Source organism: Heterodontus francisci, chromosome 12, assembly GCF_036365525.1.
Source record: "Heterodontus francisci isolate sHetFra1 chromosome 12, sHetFra1.hap1, whole genome shotgun sequence".
Classification (NCBI taxonomy): Eukaryota; Metazoa; Chordata; class Chondrichthyes; order Heterodontiformes; family Heterodontidae; genus Heterodontus; species Heterodontus francisci.
The window spans coordinates 79,794,467-79,815,508 of record NC_090382.1 but is presented as its reverse complement, the minus strand read 5'-3'; the positions used below and the strand labels follow the sequence as shown (position 1 = coordinate 79,815,508).

The 21,042-nt window shown below is 44.3% G+C and overlaps 1 protein-coding gene across 3 annotated transcripts in view; it reads right to left on the bottom strand.

Moving 5' to 3' along the window:
* LOC137375953 (cyclin-dependent kinase-like 2) overlaps positions 1-21,042 on the bottom strand; it is a 197,917-nt gene that overhangs the window by 57,275 nt on the left and 119,600 nt on the right. For all 3 annotated transcript variants that reach the window (XR_010976103.1, XM_068043723.1, XM_068043724.1), the window contains exon 11: positions 8,668-8,830. Coding sequence is in view for 2 of the 3 variants with exons in the window: in XM_068043723.1 (XP_067899824.1) it covers positions 8,668-8,830 (163 nt within the window). In the remaining variant the exon portion in view is untranslated. The remainder of the gene's footprint in view (positions 1-8,667; positions 8,831-21,042) is intronic.

Sequence of the window (21,042 nt, the reverse complement as noted above, 5' to 3'; positions counted from 1 at the left end):
ACCTTCTGAAGGGCAATTAGAGATGGGCAATAAATGCTGGCCTAGCCAGCGATGCCCACATCCCATGAATAAATAAAAAAAAGATACTAGTTCGGCCTCAGCTGAAGTCTAGTTCTGGGCGCCGCACTTTAGGAAAGATGTGAGGGCATTGGAGAGAGTACAGAAAAGATTCACGAGAATGGTTCCAGGGATGAAGAACTTCAGTTATGAAGGTAGATTGGAGAAGTTGGGATTGTTTTCCTTGGAGAAGAGAAGGCTGAAAGTTGATTTAATGGAGGTATTCAAAATCATGAGGGGTCTGGACAGAGTAGATAGAGAGTAACTCTTCCCACTTATGAAAGGTTGCAGAATGAAAGGGTACAGATTTAAAATAATGGCTCAGAAAAGCAAAAGTGACATGAGGAAAAACCTTTTCACGCAGCGAGTGGTTAAGGTCTGGAATGCGCTGTCTGTGACTGTGGTGGAGTCAGGTTGAATTGAAGAATTCAAAATGGAATTAGACTGTTATATGAAAAGGAAGAATGTGCAGGGTTATGGGGAGAAGGTGGGGGAATGGAACTGAGTAAATTGCTCTTTCGGTGAACGGTGCAGACAAAATGGGCCGAATGGCCTCGTTCTGTGCTGTAACAATTCTGTGATTCTGTGATTAAAGCACTCAAGGATTAAAAGAACATGTTTTTTTAAAAAATACAGTCTTTGGTTAGTCAAGAGGTGAGAAAAGGGCAACAATCCCTATCATCTCTTATCCTGTCTGTAACAATGGTAGAAGGCACTAAAAGTATCCCAATAATCATAGAAAATCAGGGGACAAAAGGGAGAGAGAAACTTAAAACATTCCTTATCACTAGAGAAAAAGTACTAGGCAAAGTAATGGGACTAAAGGCTGACAAGTCCTCTGGACCTGATGGCTTGCATCCTACGGTCTTAAAAGAAGTGTCTTATAGAGGTAGTGGATGAATTGGTAGTAATCTTCCAAAATTCCCTAGATTTTGTGAAGATTCCAGCGGATTGGAAAACTGCAAATATAATGTCTCTATTCAAGAAAGGAGGGATACAAAAAGGAGCCTCATACCTGTTATTGTGAAAATGCTGAATCCATTGTTATGGAAGTAGTAGCAGGATATTTAGAAAATCATAATACAATCAAGCAGAGTCAACATGGTTTTATGAAAAGGAAATCATGTTTGACAAATTTGTTCGAGTTCTTTGAGGATGTAACAAGCAGGGTGGATATAGGGGAAGCAGTAGATGTAATGTATTTGGATTTCCAAAAGTTATTCGATAAGGTGCCACATAATAGGTTACTACACAAGATAAGAGCTCATGGGGTTGGAGGTAATAATTAGCATAGATAGATGATTGGCTAACTGACAGAAAACAGAGAGTCAGGATAAATGGGAACTTTCAGGTTGGCAAATTGTAACTAATGGAGTGCCATAGGGATCAGTGGTGGGGCTTCAAATATTTACGATCTATGTTATTGACTTGGATGAAGGGACAGAGTGTATTGTAGCCAAATTTGCTAACGATACAAGGATAGGTGGGAAAGCAAGTTGTGAGGAGGACACAAAGAGTTTGCAAAAGGATATAGATAGGTTAAGTGAGTGAGCAAAAATATGGGTGATGGAGTATAATGTGGGAAAATGTTAGGTTATCCACTTTGGCAGGAAGGATAGAAAAGCAAAATATTACTTAAATGGAGAGAGAGACTACAGAATGTTACAGTACAGAGGGACTTCGATGTCTGTGTACATGAATCACAGAAAGTCAGCATGCAGGTACAGCAAGTAATTAGGAAGGCAAATGGAATGTTGGCCTTTATTGCAGGGGGTGATGGAGTATAAAAGTAGGGCAGTCTTGCTACAACTGTACCGGAAGTTGGTGAGACCACACCTGTGTACAATTTTGGTCTCCTTATTTAAGGAGGGATATACTTGCATTGGAGGCAGTTCAGAGATGGTTCACTAGGTTGATTCCTGGGATGAAGGGGTTGTCTTATGAGAAAAGGTCGAACAGATTGTACCTATACTCATTGGAATTTAGAAGAATGAGAAGTGATCTTATTGAGGGGGCTTATCAGGGTACATGCTGAGAGGATGTTTCCCCTCAGGGGGAATCTAGAACTAGGAGGGTCGCCCATTTAAGACGGAGATGAGGAGAAATTTCTTCTCTCAGATGGTCGCCGTGAATCTTTGGAATTATCTACCCTAGAGAGCTATGGAAGCTGAATCATTAAATATATTCGAGGCTGGGGTAGAGATTCATGAACTTTCTGGGGGTCAAGGGTTAAGGGGAACAGTCAGGAAAGTAGGGTTGAGGCCAAGATCAGATCAGAGAATCAGAAATCAGAGAATGGTGGAGCAGGTTTGAGAAGCCGAATGGCCTACTCCTGCTACTATTTTTTTTGTTATCAGGGGAGTGAAGTTAGACAAATTTCTGAGGATAGCCAAATTTGAACAGAATGCTCCATAAGCCTTCATGGTTGACAGAGTCAAAGGCTTTTGTGAGGTCGAAAAAGGCCATGTACAGCAGTTGGCATTTTCCCCTGCATTTTTCTTGGATTTCCCGAGCAGTGCAGATCATGTCTGTGCTGCCTCTCGATGGGCGAAAATCGCACTGTGACTGGGGAAGGAGCTCTTCAGCCACTGGGAGACAATTGAGGAGGATCCTAGCAATGATCGTAATCGATCTTGTCTCCCTTCTTGAATACAGTCACAATCACAGCATCCCTGAAGTCCCCCAGGAAGCAATCGTCATTCCAGATGAGGGATATGAGGTTGTGCAGTTGTGCCAGGAGTGTATCTCCGCCATGTTTCAGGATTTCAGCTGGGATTCCGTCTGCTCCAGAGGCCTTGTTGCTCTTCAGCAGTTGAATGGCTGTTTTGACCTCGCTCCAGACTGTAGCACAGGGATTGAGCGGGACGGGATGTTGAGGAATGGAGTTGAGGACATTCAAGACGAAGACAGAGTCTCAATTGAGGAGTTCTTCGAAATGTTCCTTCCAGTAAGAACTCGCTGTCTCCCTGTTCTTGATTAATTCTCCTCCATGGTTGGCTCGCAGTGGGGTGGGCCCTTGAGTGCTTGGGCCTTAGATTGCCTTGACAGCACTGAAGAAACTGCGTATGTTGTTGGTGTCGCAAGTTGCTGGATCTCTCGCGCTCTTTCTACCCATCACTTGTTTTTTATGTCCCGGGTTTTATGCTGCACCTTGGATGTGTGGTGAAGTTTCAAGTCTGCAAAGGCTTTGCACTTATACTTGATTAAGTATTTCTTGGTCATTCTCGTCAAACCAGTCACGATGCTTCCTGGTGGAGAAGCCAAGCACTTCTTTGCAGGTGCTTGTTTGGGGGCCTTTACAATTGACCAGGCACTAATGGCTCCTGGTGGTTGGAGACCTCCTCCATGATGACATGCAAGCCTTGATCCTCACTAACGGAACCACCACAAACCCTCAGTCAAGACTGGGGTCAAGCAAGGCTATGTCAGTGCACCAACCCTCTTCTCCATTTTCCTCGCTGCAATACTACACCTCACCTCCAGCAAACCACCCTCACGTGTGGAGATGATCTATAGAACTGACGGGAAACTGTTCAAACCTACACCACCTTCAATCCAAAAGCAAAATTACTCCAACCTCAGTCTTGCGTGTGCGCTCACTCTGAAACTGAGCTCCAGATCATTGTCGACTCCTACTCTGAAACATATGAGAAAATGGGTCTTTCACTAAACACTTGGAAAATGAAGGTCCTCTTCCAACCAGCACCCACAACATACCTCTCCCCTTCAATCAAGATCAATGGCAAGATACTGGAAAATGTGGACTGTTAGTATGCAGGTACAGCACATAATTAGGAAAGCTAATAGATTGCTATCATTTATTGAGAAGGGAATTGAATACAAAAGCAGGGAGGTTATGCTTCAGCTAAACAGGGCATTGGTGAGACCACATCTGGAGTACTGTGTACAGTATTGGTCTCCTTATTTAAGGAAGCATGTCAATGCATTGGAAGCAATACAGAGAAGGTTTACTAGACTAATACCTGGCATGGGCGGGCTATCTTATGAGGAAAGATTGAACAGGCTTGGCTTGTATCCGCTGGAATTTAGAAGAGTAAGAGGCGACTTGATTGAAACATATAAGATGTTTCCCCTTGTGGGAGAATCTAGAACTAGGGGTCATTGTTTAAAAATAAGGGGTTGCCCATTTAAGACAGAGATGAGGAGAATTTTTTCTCTCAGAGGGGCGTGAGTCTTTGGAATTCTCTTCCTCAAAAGGCGGTGGAAGCAGAGTCTTTGAATATTTTTAAGGCAGAGGTAGATAGATTCTTGATAAGCAAGGGGGTGGAAGGTTATCGGGGGTAGGTGGTAATGTGGAGTAATCAGTTCAGCCATGAACTTATTGAATGTCGCAGCAGGTTCGAAGGGCCGAGTGGCCTACTCCTGCTCCTAATTCATATGCTCGTATGGTCGTATGTTCGTTTTCCATATCTTGGGAGGCTCCTCTCAGCAAAGGCAGTCATAGACGACGAGGTTCATCATTGCCTCCAATATGCCAACTCAGCCTTCGGCTGGCTGAGGAAGATAATATTTGAGGATCAGGATCTCGACCCAAGACTAAGATCATGGTTTACTGGGCAACAGTGACCTCTGCACTCCTATGTGCTTCAGAGACTTGGACAATCACCAAATGAGCTTTCTCCATCTAGAACTATCACGGGCCAGGGACACCCGTAAGTCGACGGGGATATTTGATCTCTTCAGTGATGTTTTGAGGAAATTTCTAAAGCATTCCCGCTGTCCTCTTGGGAGTCTCCTGTTGCGGCCAAGTTCTGAGTAGAACAGCTGCTTCAAAGCGCTAGAGAAGTACCACCAGATGTGCCTCCACAAGGTGCTCCAAATCCCATGGCAAGAAAGGCAGTCCAACAGCAGCATCCTCTCCCAAGCCAACCTTCCCAGCACCGGGGCACTAATCACCTGAAATCAGCTCCACTGGGCAGGACATGCCATTTGCATGCCTGACACCAAACTCCCGAAGCAGCTGTTCTACTCAAAACTTGGTCGCAGCAGGAGACTCCCAGGAGGACAGGGGAAACGCTTTAGAGACGTCCTAAAGCATCCATGAAGAGATAAAACATTCCCATCGACTCATGGGAGTGGCTCGTGAGCATTCAGATGGAGAAAGTTCATTCAGGAATCATTATAAACCTTGAGGGATTTCATCGGGAACATGCGAAGGCGAAGTCGAGGTGTCGGAGGGAATGCAAAAACCTCCAAACTACTCATCTATCTGACCCTTCAAGCACCGCCTGCCCCTCATGTGGCAGAGTCTGCAGATCACACAATAGACTTATCGGCCTTCTGAGAACCCATTGAACTGGAGTAGAAGCAAGTCATCCTCAATACTGAGGGACTACCTAAGAAGAAGAGTGAAGCTATGATTAGGTATGAGTTATAATTGATGGAAATTGTTGGTAAGTGAGAGAAGGGATGCATTGCATTGAGCAGTGTGTGAGACTAGAGGTGCAGTTGGTGGAAAGTGGTATTTGAAGATGCATTCGCTAACATTGATCACTTATGTGAGGTCATTGAACCTTTTGTAGCACTGCATCCGGTCCTTAGGGCTACGCTACTGGCACTGACCCGCACAGCTATCTGCTCCCATTGCCTTTTCAGAGTTTATCTGTCAGGTGTCCTTGTCCCCTGTGGCTAGAGAACCTCTCTCCTCCTGTCAACCTCCTGCACAAGGGCCACCGGTGCTGTATTGGAGAACCTTGGAGCCCACTCTTTGACAAGTTGCTCTATTCCTGTGTATTTCCCAGGTCAAAGACATTTGTGATATGAATTTTAGCACCTCCTCCGGCCAAAATACACCCTTTGAGAGGAGCAGTCTGGATTTAAGTAATGCTTGAACTCATGCTGGCCTTTCATGATTTTGAAGCCCCTACTCAGGCGTCCAACCAATCAGCAGCATACTTAGCACTGGCTGGATACTTCAATCATTATAATGTGTAGGCAGTACAAGTTTTGCATGCTGCCTTCATTGGAACGAATAGGTGCAAGTTAATTGCGCATCACGATCCCTGGACTTGTTTTTGGGCTCTATCCAATTTTCCCCCTTGGTCTTGTAGAACATTATATCATATTATATCATAAAGAGCTGGCTGATGCAAAGGGGGTCATTTTAACTTAAGTCGCTGGGCGGGAAACCCACAGGATCGGGTGGAATGCCAGTTTTACGCCCTGCTCAATGTTACTCTCCATTGGCTTCAATGGAGAATAAAATTGGGCCAGATATAAATCCAGTGATGCACCCAATCCCGTCTGTTTCCAGATGGGTGGGTTATTAGATTAGATTAGATTAGAGATACAGCACTGAAACAGGCCCTTCGGCCCACCGAGTCTGTGCCGAACATCAACCACCCATTTATATTAATCCTACACTAATCCCATATTCCTACCAAACATCCCCACCTGTCCCTATATTTCCCTACCACCTACCTACACTAGTGACAATTTATAATGGCCAATTTACCTATCAACCTGCAAGTCTTTTGGCTTGTGGGAGGAAACCGGAGCACCCGGAGAAAACCCACGCAGACACAGGGAGAACTTGCAAACTCCACACAGGCAGTTGACCCGGAATTGAACCCAGGTCCCTGGAGTTGTGAGGCTGCGGTGCTAACCACTGTGCCACTGTGCCGCCCTGTCCCTAAATGTTCTAAATAATGCAATGGATTAGATCTTTATACTCCTGGACCTGACTTCAGATTTAATGCAGGTCTCCACACTAAAGGCCTGCTCAAGTGACGACAAAAAAACCCGGCCCGAACCCAATGGAACCGCATGGGACCTGAGCCCGACCCAGCCCAAATCCCTCCATTTTCCCCCCAGAGCCTGACCAGACCTGAGCCTGACCCGCCCCCGAGCCCGACCTGACCACTGCAATGCTCCCTTTACTTACCTTCCAGCTCCCAATCTTCAGGAAGCTGCAGCATGAGCGTGATGACGTCATAGAGATGCTCACACGCTCACTGCACAGACTCAGTTTCCCTGCTTGATGTGCCAGACTCGCAGCTCAGGTAAGTTTTTATCTTTTAACACTTACCTTGCTGTGTGTGGCCAATCCAGACCCAACCCGACCCGATCCAAGCCCGAAGGCCGGACCAGGAAGAGCGGCCCGACCCCACCCGACACCAACATCTGTCGTCAGTCCTGTCAGGTTCGGGCCGGGTAGCAGGCCTTTACTCCACAATCTTTGTTTGCAAGGGTCTTGTGTTATGCTTTTCATCAGATTGTGCAGAAAGTAAGTAAAGACATCAGTGATTAGAGTTTGTCAAAGGTGATATAGAGTCATAGAATTATTATGGCATAGAAGGAGGCCATTCGGCCCATCGAGTCCATGCTGGCTCTCTGTAAAGCAATCCAGTCAGTCCCATTCTCCTGTTCTATCTCCATAGCCCTGCAAGTTTATTTCCCTCAAGTGCCCATCCAATTTCTTTTGTGAAATCATTGACCATCGCTGCTTCCACCACCCTTGTTGGCAACGAGTCCCAGGTCATTACCACTCGCTGCGTAAAAACGTTCTTCCTCACATCCCCTGTACCTCTTACCCAAAACCTTAAATCTGTGGCCCATATTCCTGGTGCCAGCAGCTAATGGGAACAGCTTTTCTTTGTCTACTTTATCTGCTATAATCTTGTACACCTCTATCAAATCTCTCTTCAATCTCCTTTGCTCCAAGGAGAACAACCCCAGCTTCTCCAACCTAACCTTGTAGCTAAAATCCCTCATCCCTGGATGAAGTAAATCTGGTAAATCTTCTCTTCACGGTCTCAAGGACCCTCACATCCTTCCTAAAGTGTGGTGACCGGAACTGGACACAATACTCCAATTGTGGCCTAACCAGAGCTTTTTAAAGGTCCAGCATAACTTCTCTGCTTTTGTACTCAATACCTCTATTTATGAAGCTCAAGATCTTATATACTTTGTTAACTACTCACTCAATATATCCTGCCACTTTCAAAGACCTATGCACAAGAACCCCTAGGTCCCGCTGTTCCTACACATTCTTTAGAACTGTGCCATTTTGTCTATATTGCCTCTCCCTATCCCTTCTGGCAAAATGCATCATCTCACACTTCTATGTATTAAATTACATCTGTCACTTGTCTGCACATTCTGCCAGCCTATCAATGTCCTGTTGCAGTCCATTGGTATCATCCTCACTAATTGCCACACCTCCAAGTTTGGTATCATCGGCAAATTTCAAAATTTTACTCTCTATTCCAATATCCAAGTCATTTAAGTGTATCAGAAAAGCACTGACCCTTGGGGAACACCACTGTCTACTATCCTCCAGTCTGAAAAATAACCATTTATAACCAAATAACTCTATGTTTTCTGTCCTTAAGCCAATATTTTATCCAAGCTGACACTGACCTTCTTATTCCATGGGCCTCAGTTTTAGCAACCAGCTTTTATGTGGTACTTTGTCAAGCACTTTCTTAAAATCCATGTAGACACCATCCCTTGCATCAACCTTCAGCACCTCCCACCACCCTCGCAGACCTGCACAACTTCAGTAATGTTTGCTCACATGATTTGGCCAGCTAGTTCTGAGATCAGATAATTATATATATTTTATTAGAGAGGGGAATCTTTCTGTACCTTCCAGTCCCTTCACTTCCAGTTGATGGCCAGTTGATGTCAGCTCTGGAAAATGGAGATCCTCCTTTCCTGTCTTAATTGTTTTTAGCTTCTTTTTGCTTCCATTCAGTTCTTGATCTATCTGCACAGGTTGTTCGCCAAGACTAGTATCCTCATTTTGAGCCTGAAACAAAGAAAAAACAAATCCGCGTCACTAGTGGTGAGATCGGTTCACATCACTACAATTTGATAATACTCCTGATTGTACCTGGGAATGCCAGACGTTTCCACTCCATTAAAATAAAAATTAGTTTTTAAACTGTCAAAATTTTTCCTTTAAAGGTGACCATCCCACAATTTCATTTATTTTTTATTGCTTTTCTCAATTAATTCTTCTAATTCCATGTTACTTCCAATGGGGAGGCACAGTGGCGCAGTGGTTAGCACGCAGCCTCACAGCTCCAGCGACCCGGGTTCAATTCTGGGTACTGCCTGTGTGGAGTTTGCAAGTTCTCCCTGTGTCTGCGTGGGTTTCCTCCTGGTGCTCCGGTTTCCTCCCACATGCCAAAAGACTTGTAGGTTGATAGGTAATTGGCCATTAGCAATTGCTCCTAGTATAGGTGGTAGGAAAATATAGGGGCAGGTAGGGTTGTGGTAGGAATATGGAATTAGTGTAGGATTAGTATAAATGGGTGGTTGATGGTCAGCACAGACTCGGTGGGCCGAAGGGCCTGTTTCAGTGCTGTATCTCTAAAACTAAAAACTAAAATTAACTAAAACTTCCAAGGCAGAAAGCTGGCAACCTGCTCCCAGAACTTAACTAATGCTTTTCAGAAACCAGCCACCAGCAGGCAGGATACTTTCTCTGTGGGAAGACAGTAGGCCTCAGCTTAGACCATTCATGTAGTGATGCAGCTGAGAATGGGAACTCACCAATACTGGGGCTATAAGTGTGATTTTATATTCCAGTACTCTGTCACATTGTGGCACCACAACATAGACTATCTTGATATCAAAGCTTTTTATTACTCAATCAGTGGATCACACAAGTAAAAGAAATAATGAGGTATTAAAAGTTGAATTCCACCAACATCTCAGTGGGTAAACACAACATGTGATATGATACTGATCCCTAATCTTTGCTGAGTTAGCTAATTGCTGCAGCAAGCTCACAACAATTGAGCTAAAACCCTGGGGCAGAAAAAAAAACACAGGCACTCTCTTCTAATTGCTGTTAAATGAGTCATGCTGGAAAGTGTGTGTGCGTGGAGACATCAGGCAAGGACAGGATGATCTCATAGTTGGATAGCATACCAGCAATGTCTATTATGCTCACAAATGAAGAATGGCCATTTAGACATGATATTGGGGGTGTCTGATATTTGTGCAATTGTGCAAATAATTCCCTTCAGAAGAAAAGGATATAATATGAAACAAGTAAAAACGGGTGAAAAAAGCACCATTCCTTTAAGGTTCCTGTAGTGGCATTGGCTGTTTGAGGTAATTGGTATTTTTAAAATCTATTTCAAATCCTAGGCAATACCTAGACCAGCTCCCACCACGGCAAAACAAACATTCCACAAAAATAATTTATTTCTTCAACTTGTTAGTGTGTGACAGCATGTAGAAATCTGACACCTGGCTCTTTGAAAAACATGCCCTATTCAATTCTGTGTACAGTAATCATTCTATTCCTGGATAAGGATTCATGTGTGATAGTATCATGCCACAGCGTGGTATAATCAGCTCATTATAAAATAATTCTAATCTAGGGGTCTGACTAAGAAAGGCTGAAGGTCATCCAATAAAGAAAAATGATTTCAAATTTTGGTCACAATTAGGATACAAATTCAAGGGCTGGAGTCCATTGCTTTCTTAGACCTATAAAGCTGCCTTGTCTGAGTGAAGCTGCTTCATGTTTGTTTTTAAATTATTGAATGTTTTTGTATTATTCACCTAAGATTAGTTCTACATGATTACTCTACAAAACATTAGGGTTCCATGTGTGTTGTTCACCTCTGAAATTCAACTAGGCAGGGATGAATAATGCAGATTATAATGTCAGGTTGAGAGGTTGAAGTTTACAATCAATTATCTTTGGATGCCAGGGAAAGAAATTCAGATTTGACGGTTCTTCACCTTGCTTTGGCAAATAAATAAATTGTGGAATAACTGTGTATATTGTACATGACCTACTTTCTCATTTCCTTAGGTTCTTAAAGCAAGACTTGCATTAGGAATATGGGCAAAATAAATGCATAAACCTCTAACTGGTAATTATATTATATAATTAAATATGCAAAATTAATTTCAATATATATGTAAAGCATTAGTCTTATTTAAGTAATAGGAATTGTAAATATTCATATAATATCCAGTTTTAACACATATGTATACTTGCTAGGTATTAGTCACCCTTCCCCAAGTACACTGAAGAAAGTTCAAACTTACCACAGGGGAGGTAAGAATAGATGCTTTTGATTGCATGCAGAACCAAGGAGTCCGAACAAAACTAAGGTCAATGGAGGTCAAAAGGAAAGTGCTACAGTGGCTGGAGTCATACTTCACACGAAGGAAGATGATTGTGGTTGGTGGAGGCCAATCATCATAACCCTAGGACATCACTACAGGAGTTCTTCAGGCAAGCATCCTTGGCCCAACTATCTTCAGCTGCTTTATCGATGACCTTCTTTACATCAATAAAATCAGGATTGGAGTTACCTGTTGCTGACTTCAAGGTGTTCAACTGCATTCACAACTCCTTCAATAAGAAGCTGGATCAACATCATGGAATTCCCTACCATTGTGAGAGCACCACCAACATAAGGATTTCATTCGTTTAAGGAGCAGATTGCCCACCACAATCACAGGGCAACTTTGGATAGATAGTAAATACAGCATTGCCAACACTGCCTAAATCCTAAGAAAAAAACTGTCTCCAAATGTCCAGCCAGTCATCTAATCTGGCATTAACAGCGGTCATTTTTTCTGGGGCAAGCTGGTTTTGAACAATTTAAGTATAAATAATTTCTTAAAAGATTTCTAACCATTAACATTAAACATTAAAGAAGCTCCAGACAACGATTAAAATGATGAAAACTTTAATAAAACGGGTGTGGGGAACAGGATGTGTGATTAACCCTTGCCTGTTGCTTTCAATGCTGGCAGCACGCAAACTTTCTGCTGTTGGCTCATTTAAATGATTGTAGTGTGCAGCCAGCGCTAATTGTGCTGTTGAGCAGCTGCACGCCTCAGCAGGGGGACCACAATTGTGAGAGGCTAGCAACAGTTATTGCACTATTTAAAGCCAGCCTGCACCTAATAAAGGGGAGGTAGATTATGGCTGAAGCAGGTGCTGGAAGTCAATCTACAATGGATTCTAACATAGGAAAGACACAAGGATGGCACACCATGGGAGACAGCAGACTTCAAGATTTTCCAACACTGCACTGGAGGCCTTGGCTGAGGAAGTGCAGAGAAGAAGAAATGGCTCTACCCACAGAGGGCCAGGAGACAAACTCTGAGAAGGCAATGGGAGCAGATAACCGTGCAGGTCAATGTCAGGAATCAAGACGAAGGAACTGGTGCTGCAAAAGGTTCAATGACCACACAAGAGTGGATAATGCCAGTGAATGCATCTTCAAATGCTATATACTACTAATTTCACAACCAGCCTCAGACTTTGCTCAATCTACCACACCTCCAGCATTCAACTACCAACAATCTCTATCATTCAGGACTCATACCTAACATTGATAGTTTCGCCTCACCCTTACATCCACATCTCACAACTTGCAAATGCTGCCAGCTGTTCAAACATGACAGCCACATTATCCAAACAGATTGCACCACACTCACTGACAAACTTCCCTCTCTCTTGCAGGACAAGGTGGTACACAATCAGAGTGAGCAGGTGTGCTTGCAGGTCCTCACCTCCATGGAGGAGACGTGCTTGTCATCATTGAAGGGCCATTGTTGAGGCCGTGGCCAGCGGCAGGGCTGAAACCATAGAAGATTTTGGTATTCTCTTACATAATCCTCCTGCTCACAACCAACTTTCTCCTCATCCCACAATCTCTTCTGATTTAGAAGCTGCAGATGGTGTAAGCATGCACATCTTGCTCCCCTTCCCTCTGTGCCTTTCTCCTTTCAGTTACCCAAGAACTGCAACCTGGCCAATGATGGAAGAGCGTCAGGTGGAACAGCAAGAAAACAGTGATGTTAAAGAAACACTGTCACACTCGAGGTCACCAGCTCAGATTCTGACACTGCGCACACTTTAGAGAATAGTTTAGAGGCAGGATATGCATGTAGTGAGTAGCTGGGCACAAGTGGCCTACAGGCATGAGCAAGGATAGCGCAGGTGCAGCTCCCTAGAGGGTGAGATAGTACACAAGTTCTGCAGCAGAGGACTCTAATGAGCACTTTGATGCAGCAGCCTAGAAGTGAAGGCCGATGGGTGTACACAATGAAATACTTAGTGCATTGGCAAGCTTACCAAAAAGCCTGCGTGCACTGTCAAGGAACATGGAGATGTCCAGCTTTACACAGGATTTGCGCCGAGCTCGTAGCCTATCCTTTCCAACATGGAAGTGGTGGCCAATTCCATTAGCACCCTTGTGAATCCAACTATGATGTTGCATCTGATGGCCAATTTCCATTGCAGCACAGCAGAAGCCGGAAGATGCAGTGGAGGCTCAGACTTCTGTAATGTAAGCTCCAACTGCTCTCATGCAAGGTCAGGTTGTTGTCGTGGAAGCTCTGACTGCTGCCATCATAGTTGTGAATACCAGTGTTCAAAGAGGCTTGGAGGGTATCGCAGCAGTCCAGCAATCTGTCCTCCAACAAATCAGTAGGATTTGTGAGGCGCCACCCCATGGGCATGGTAGCGGCTCCATGGAGCATGAATCTGTTGTCCCCTCTCAGGAAGACAGCATTCATCCTCCCACCACTGCCACTTACCATTACCCTTGCTGTTGCCTGTCAACCAGCCAGCCCAGACTGCTGTTGCCCAGGCCAAGATAGTGCAGTCTGCAGACAGGCTTTCTAAACCCAGATCTGCTTGAAGACATTGCCCATCCCAATCTGCAGCCTCCTCCACTGAAAGTCAGCAGCCTGTCACCAGCCATGCTGCACTAGGACAGGCAAAAACACATGGAAGGGAAGTGCTAAGGGAATGCACAAGGGTGATTAGTTGACTTTTGACTACAATATGGCATGTTTAATTTACAAATTTGGTTAGAAATATTTATTTGTGTTGGCTTTAATTTTTGCATTGTGGCCAAGTGAATGCTGTGATGGTCAGCGACAGAGGGAAGGTAAGATATGGGATCTGTTGGGGAATGGGGAATTGGGGTTACATTTACTGAGATTGCAGTCTGATGTGTTGTTTATAGACAGCCCGGCCAGAAAGGAGCTATCTAGAGTACCTCCTTTTCTCTTTCCTCTTCCTCCTCCTCTTTCTCCTCCACCACTCACTGTATAGCTGAAGGCAAGGTCTGTGCCCTCATGATGGTGAGTATGTGCAGAATACAGCAGACCACCATAAATCCTGAAACAGGCTTGGTCGAATACTGCAGGACTCTGCCAGAGCAGTCCAGGCCGTGGAAGCATTGTTTCAGCATGCCAAAGGTCTGCTTGATCACATTTCGTGTGACAACATGGCTTTCATTGTATGCGCATGGGTTGCACACCAGTGTCATCAGCCATGTCGTCAGCAGATAGCCTTCGTCATCCAGTGACCGCCCTTTGGTTTATCATGATGCCTCAAATGCAGCTGGCACAGCAGACTGCCGCAGAATGAAGGCATTATGCCTGCTGCCAGGATACTGGGCATTAACCTGCATGATACGCTATGTATGGAGGTACATCAGCTGGATGTTGAGTGAGTGGAATTCCTTTCAGAGTTGACATGTGGCTTCCGCAAAATGATGTATGTGCAATCACCCTGCACCATGGGGAAGCCTGCAATCCTCGCAAAGCTGCATGCCTACTCCACCTGCTGCTCTCTGGTAAGAGAGAATGAAATATAGTCAGCTCTTATTGCATACAGAGCCTCAGTGACCTCCCTTATGCAACAGCGGACAGCAAACTGTGAGATGTTGCAAATATCTCCAGTTCCAGCCCAGAAGGAGCCTGAAGCATAAAAGTTCATGCCACAGTGATCTTCATTGACACTGGCAATGCAGTCCTCGTCCTGCTCTGAGGTTGCAGTTGAGGCTGCAGCAGGTAGCAGAATTCAGTGAGGACATGCTTACTGAACCACAGTAATCTGTCACATCGGGCTCAATTTTCAGCCTCCGCCAAGGTCCGGAACAGAGGCAGGCAGGGCCCGAAAATTATGAGGCTGGCTGGCATGTCAGCTTCCTGACCCCCATTCCTAATGTCAGCCAGAGGTTCGGGGCCCAGCAAGGCTGCCAGCTCCCATGAGGCAGGCAGGTAATTAGGCTCGTTAAAAGCCTTGTTAAGTATATGTAATGGAGGCTGACAGCGAGTTTCCAGTTGGCCTCCAGTTTCCCAATGTGATGGAAGACAGTTTAATTACCTGGAGGTCGGCACCCAGTGGTGGGCCGGGGTACCAGTGCTCCTAGCAGACCTGCAGGTTCTCCCTGCCTGCCTGGGGTGGGAGTGCAGTCAAAGGCCGCCCTGCAGAGGGACTCACCCACCACCCACCACCCCGCTTTCTGTATTTTTTATTTAAATTGTTTAGAAAAAGGGGTTGAGAAAGCACCTTGTTGAAGCATCCTCTCAGTTACTTACCTTTTACAGCAGCCAGTGCCTCTGAAGTTGGAAGGCCTCTGATTGGCCCTGTAGCTTCCTGAGCCCAGTTGCTGCCCTTAATTGGACAGGGAACCATGCCAATTAAGGGGGTGCCCCAGGTCAGTGACTATTTCCCCCATGGGGGCAGGTTTGGGACCCGGAAACAGTCCCACCCTCAAAGCGAAAATTCAGCCCATTGTTCCTCTTTGAGGTTGAGGTGTTGATTCCTGAACACTTTGAGTGGATAAAGCCTCCCTCTGAGAGCCCTTCTCTACCTCCACCTCCTCTCTCTTCTGGTAGCTTGCCCAGCTCTGAGTGGCCTTGGTACATTCTCCCAGTTATGTTGTATTCTAAGGGGGATGCCTGCTAGTACATCCATGTCTGGAAGCAACTGGTTCGTGCAGGAGCCTTGAATTCAAAAACAACTCCTTCAGCACACGCCACACCACTCCCCGTAGACCTTAGGCACTTTAAAGAACTCTAGAAAGCACTAAACACTTGTCCAAATGTATCAACAGTCAGTAGAATGCAATCAGCAACTAATCTGAAAGTCGTTGATAATGCCTTTAAGCAGCACTGGTGAGAAGGGGGAGTCTTCCTGCTGCTGAGCATGTGTTCAGCTATGCGTGATTTAGAGATGGCATTAGCTGGAGCATTGAGCTTGAAAATGGCAGTGTTGGCATCAAATGATTTGCATCATAATCTGGTTACTCTGCATACTTTCAGCGGATGCTAATTGCACAATAATACCTCACTAACATGACATCTGGTGAGATGCGTACCAAGTGTGCGTGCTTGTCTTGAATGCCAGTTTGGACTTCAAAGGCCACTTGTAGTGCCCATAAAAACACATCTGACTTTTGCACCCTGTATGTCCAGACCCTGACTGAGTAGTTAGTTGGGAGAAAACTAAAACCAATGTTATTGACCTGTTCGGTCCTTAATATTACATACTGTGTATTTTGGAATCAGATTTCTAAATTGCTAGACTATCCTTATGGGTTTACTGTTAGCATTGTGGCAGAGTATTCTTCTATTTTAATAAGTATTTAGTATAAGTATTCCGAAGAAGGGTCACTGACCCGAAACGTTAACTCTGCTTCTCTTTCCACAGATGCTGCCAGACCTGCTGAGTGATTCCAGCATTTCTTGTTTTTGTTTCAGATTTCCAGCATCCGCAGTATTTTGCTTTTATTTAAAAATAATACTCCTGCTGCTGGCAAATTATTAGCATTCCACTAATATCTTTATATTTTAAAAAAACTTATTTACACCCAAAATTAAAACATTCATCCAGAATAATGTAAAAACAAAAGAATTAGGATAATTAATCCTAAATTAATTCTAGTTGTAGCCTTCTGGCTCTCTCTATATAAAGTTTTGAGACTTCCTGTTTGAGTCACATTAACTTATAGTTTTATGGTTCTGTGGCCATGTTATTTCCATCAGGTCTGGTTGTTAATGTTAATTATAAGCTGTGTTTCAAACTTCAAAAACATACTTACCATTATAATTATCATTCAATCCTCTGGAACCTCAGCTCAGCTTCATAGCACCATCCACTTTACTATGCTTCTGTGAATCTGTCCAGATGTCACTGCATCCAGCATACACCAAATCCTTCCCCCACCAGTGATCCAACATGTCACGTCCCATTGGGCTGCGGTCCTGATTCAAGCCCTTCTCCCAATGACTACTTACTATCAATGATAGACCAGCCCAAAAGGAGAAAAGAGAATAAGTACAGGCAGAATCTGTAGAAAAGCTGAGCAACAGAAGAGAAGCAGAAAGAAACCAGTGTAAGACAAGGCAAAGGAAGAAGGAACAACAGAAGCACAAGACAGGAGAGAAGCAGAATAGAAGATATAGTTTAAAAAAAAATACAGACCAGAAGATGAAACAGAGTAGCAGAACAGGACATTCCAAGATGGCTCTAGATATAGAGAATCAGAGGATAAAAATAAAGGGACAGAAGCAAACTCCATGAAGATGACAGAGATAATAAAGAGAAAAACTCTTCTGTGATTGATCAATGTACCCTTATGAACAGTCATGCATATGGCGCACACTTCTTTAGGCATCACAACTATTTCTGTAACATTTCTATCATGCTTAATTCATCACACATTTTTGATTTGCACAAAGTCATCGAGCCATTGAGTCATAATGGTATAGAAGGAGGCCATTCAGCCTATCAGGTCCATGCTGGCTCGCTGCAGAGCAATCCAATCAGTCCCATTCCCAGGCTCCATTCCCCTAGCCCTGCAAGTTTATTTCCTTCAAGCCCAACCAATTTTCTTTTGAAATCATTCATCGTCTCCGCTTCCACCACCCTTGTAAGCATCGCCTCCATTGTGCCTGCGCAGCCTTCGGTCATCTGAGGAAAAGATTGTTTGATGACAAAGACCTCAAACCTGGCACCAAGCTCATGGTCTGCAGGGCCACAGTGTTACCTGCTCTCCTGTATGTGTCAGAAACATGGACACTGTACAGCAGACATCGCAAAGCCCTGGAAAGGTATCACCAGTGGTGCCTCCGCAAGATCCTGCAAATTCAGTGGCAGCACAGGCGCTCCAATATCAGTGTCCTCTCTCAGGCCAACATCCCCAGTATCGAGCCACTGGTCATGTCATGTCTTGTCAGTTACGCTGGGTGGGCCACATCGTCCGCATGCCTGACAGAAGCCTCCCAAAACAAGCTTTCTACTCCGAACTCCGTCATGGCAAGAGGCTACCAGGAGGACAGAGGAAACGCTACAAGGATGTCCTTAAAGCCTCCCTGAAAAAATGTGACATCGCCACCGATTTGTGGGAATCTCTTGCCCGAGACTGCCCAAAATGGTGAAGCATCCGCTGCAGTGCCAGCCAGTTCGAACAATGTCGATATTCCCAAGCAGAGACTAAGTGCAAACAGCGAAAGGAGCATTTGGAATTTCGAGCATCCCATTCACTCGCCTCACCAAACACCACCTGCCCCACCTGTGGCAGAGTGTGCAGATCCAGAATTGGACTATTCAGTCACCTAAGGACCCACAACCCTGGAGTGGAAGAAAGTCATCCTTGCTCTCGATGGACTGCCTAAGAAGGAGGCAGTGAGTCCCAGGTCAGTACCACTTGATGCGTATCCCCCCTCCATCTCTTGCCCAAAACCTTAAATCTGTGTTCCCTAGTTCTTGTACCAGCAGCTAATGGGAATAGCTTTTCTTTGTCTACCCCATCCAAACCTGTCAGAAGCTTGTACACCTCGATCAAATCTCCCCTCAACCTCCTTCGCTCCAAGGAGAACAACCCCAGCTTCTCCAACCTAACCTTGAAGCTAGAATTCCTCATCCCTAGAATCATTCTGATAAATCTCCTCTGCATCTTCTCAAGGACTCTCACATCCTTCCTAAAGTGTAGTGACCAGAACTGGATGCAATACTCTAGGTGTGGCTGAACCAGAGCTTTATAAAGGTTCAGCATAGCCTCCCTGCTTTTGTACTCAATACCTCTATTTATGAAGCCCAAGATCCCATATGCTTTGCTAACTACTCTCTCAATATATTCCTCTTCCCTGTACACTCTTTAGAACTGTACCATTTAGTCTATATTGCCTCTCCCTATCCCTTCTGCCAAAATGCATCACATTTCTCTGTATTAAATTCCATCTGCCACTTGTCTTCCCATTCTGCTAGCCTATCTATGTCCTGTTGCAGTTGATTGGTTCATCCTCATTGTCTGCCATACCTCCAAGTTTGGTATCATTGGCAAATTTTTAAATTTTACTCTGTATTACAATACCCAATTCATTTATGCATATCAAAAAAAGCACTGGTCCTAGATTTGAACCTTGGGGAGCACCACTGTCTACCATCCTACAGCCCAAACCATTTATCATGACTCGCTGTTTCTGTCCTTAAGCCAATTTTTTTAATCTAAGGTGACACTGACCCTTCTATTCCATGAGCCTCAATTTTGCCAACCAGCCTTTTATGTGGCACTGGGTCAAAGGCTTTCTTAAAATCCAAATAAACAACATCCATTCCTTTCCCTTCATCAACCTTCTCTGTTATTTCATCAAAAAAATCAATTAGGTTAGTCAAGCACAATCTGCCTTTTACAAATTCATGCTGACTCTCTCTGTTTAACTCAAATCTCTCCAAGTGCCTGTTGATTTTTTTCCCTGATTATTGTTTTTAAAACCTTACCCACCACAGATGTAAAAGTGACTGGCCTGTAGTTACTAGGAGTATCCTTACACCCTTTCTTGAATAAGGGTGTCACATTTGCCACTCTCCAATCCTCTGGGCACCTCCCCTAATCCAGGGAAGATTGGAAAATTATGGTAAGCCCTTCCACTATCTCCACTCCCACTTCTTTTCGCAACCTTGGATGCAAGCCATCTGGACCAGGTGACTTATCCACTCAAAGCATAGAGAGCCTTTCCAGTTCATCCTGCCTATCAATATTCACCTCATCCATTACCTCTACCATCTCCATTTTACTGATATTTTATCAGCATCCTCTTCCTTAGTAAACCCCAATATAAAGTAGTCATTAAATTTTCCAGTCTTGCCCTACACCTCTATGTCACTAACAGGCCCCACAGTGCCTCTTACTACCTGCTTACTATTTACATGCTGGTGGAGAAGATTTTTGTGTTCCCTTTTATCTTAACTGCTATTTTATTCTCATCTTCTCTCTTTGCCAATCATATTTTCGTCTTAACTTTTCCTCTCAACTTATTGTACTTGATCTGGTTCTCGCATGAAGAATTCACCTGACAGGCATCTTACACCATTGTTTTCTGTTTCATTATATTCTCTATCTCCCTTGTTATCCAAAGAACCCTGGCTTTGGTTCCATTACCTGTCGCCCTTGTTGGAATGTACCTTTCCTATACCTGAAGCAACTCCTCCGTAAAGGTCACCCATTGCTTTGTTACAGTTTTTCCTTTCAATCTTTGGTTCCATTTTACCCTGGTCCCTCCCATTCCATTGAAATTAGCCCTCGTCCAATTTAGAAGTTCTAATTCAGATTGTTCCTTGCTCTTCTCCATTGCTTCTCTAAACCTTATTATATGATGATTGCTCTTAACCAAGTGTTCTCCCACAGACACTTGGCCTGCCTCATTCCCAAGCACCAGATCCAGCAATGTCTCCTTCCTAGTTGAACTGAGAACATACTGTTCAAGGAAGTTCTCCTGAACACAATTCAAAAATTACTTTCCCTCCTTTCCCTTTACTCTAACATTAACCCAATTGATATTTGGGTAATTAATCACCAATATCACTGCTCTTTCGTTCTTGCACATCGCTGTGATTTCCCTGCAGATGTGCACCTCTATCTCTCTCTCACTTTCTGGAGGCCTATAGAATATCCCCAGTAGCGTGATCATCCCCTTTTTGCTTCTCAACTCTAGCCAAATGGATTGTCTTTGCCCCCTCAAGGACATCCTCTCTTTCCAACACTACAATATCTTCCCTGATCAATACTGGCACCCCATCTCCCTTTTTCCCTTCCCTACCTTTTATGAACACTTTGTATCCTTTGTATTAAGTGCCCAGTCCTCAGCATTTTTAAACCAAGTTTCTATTATTGCCATTACATCATATTCTCACACAGCTATTTGTGCTTGGAACTCACTAATCTTATTCAC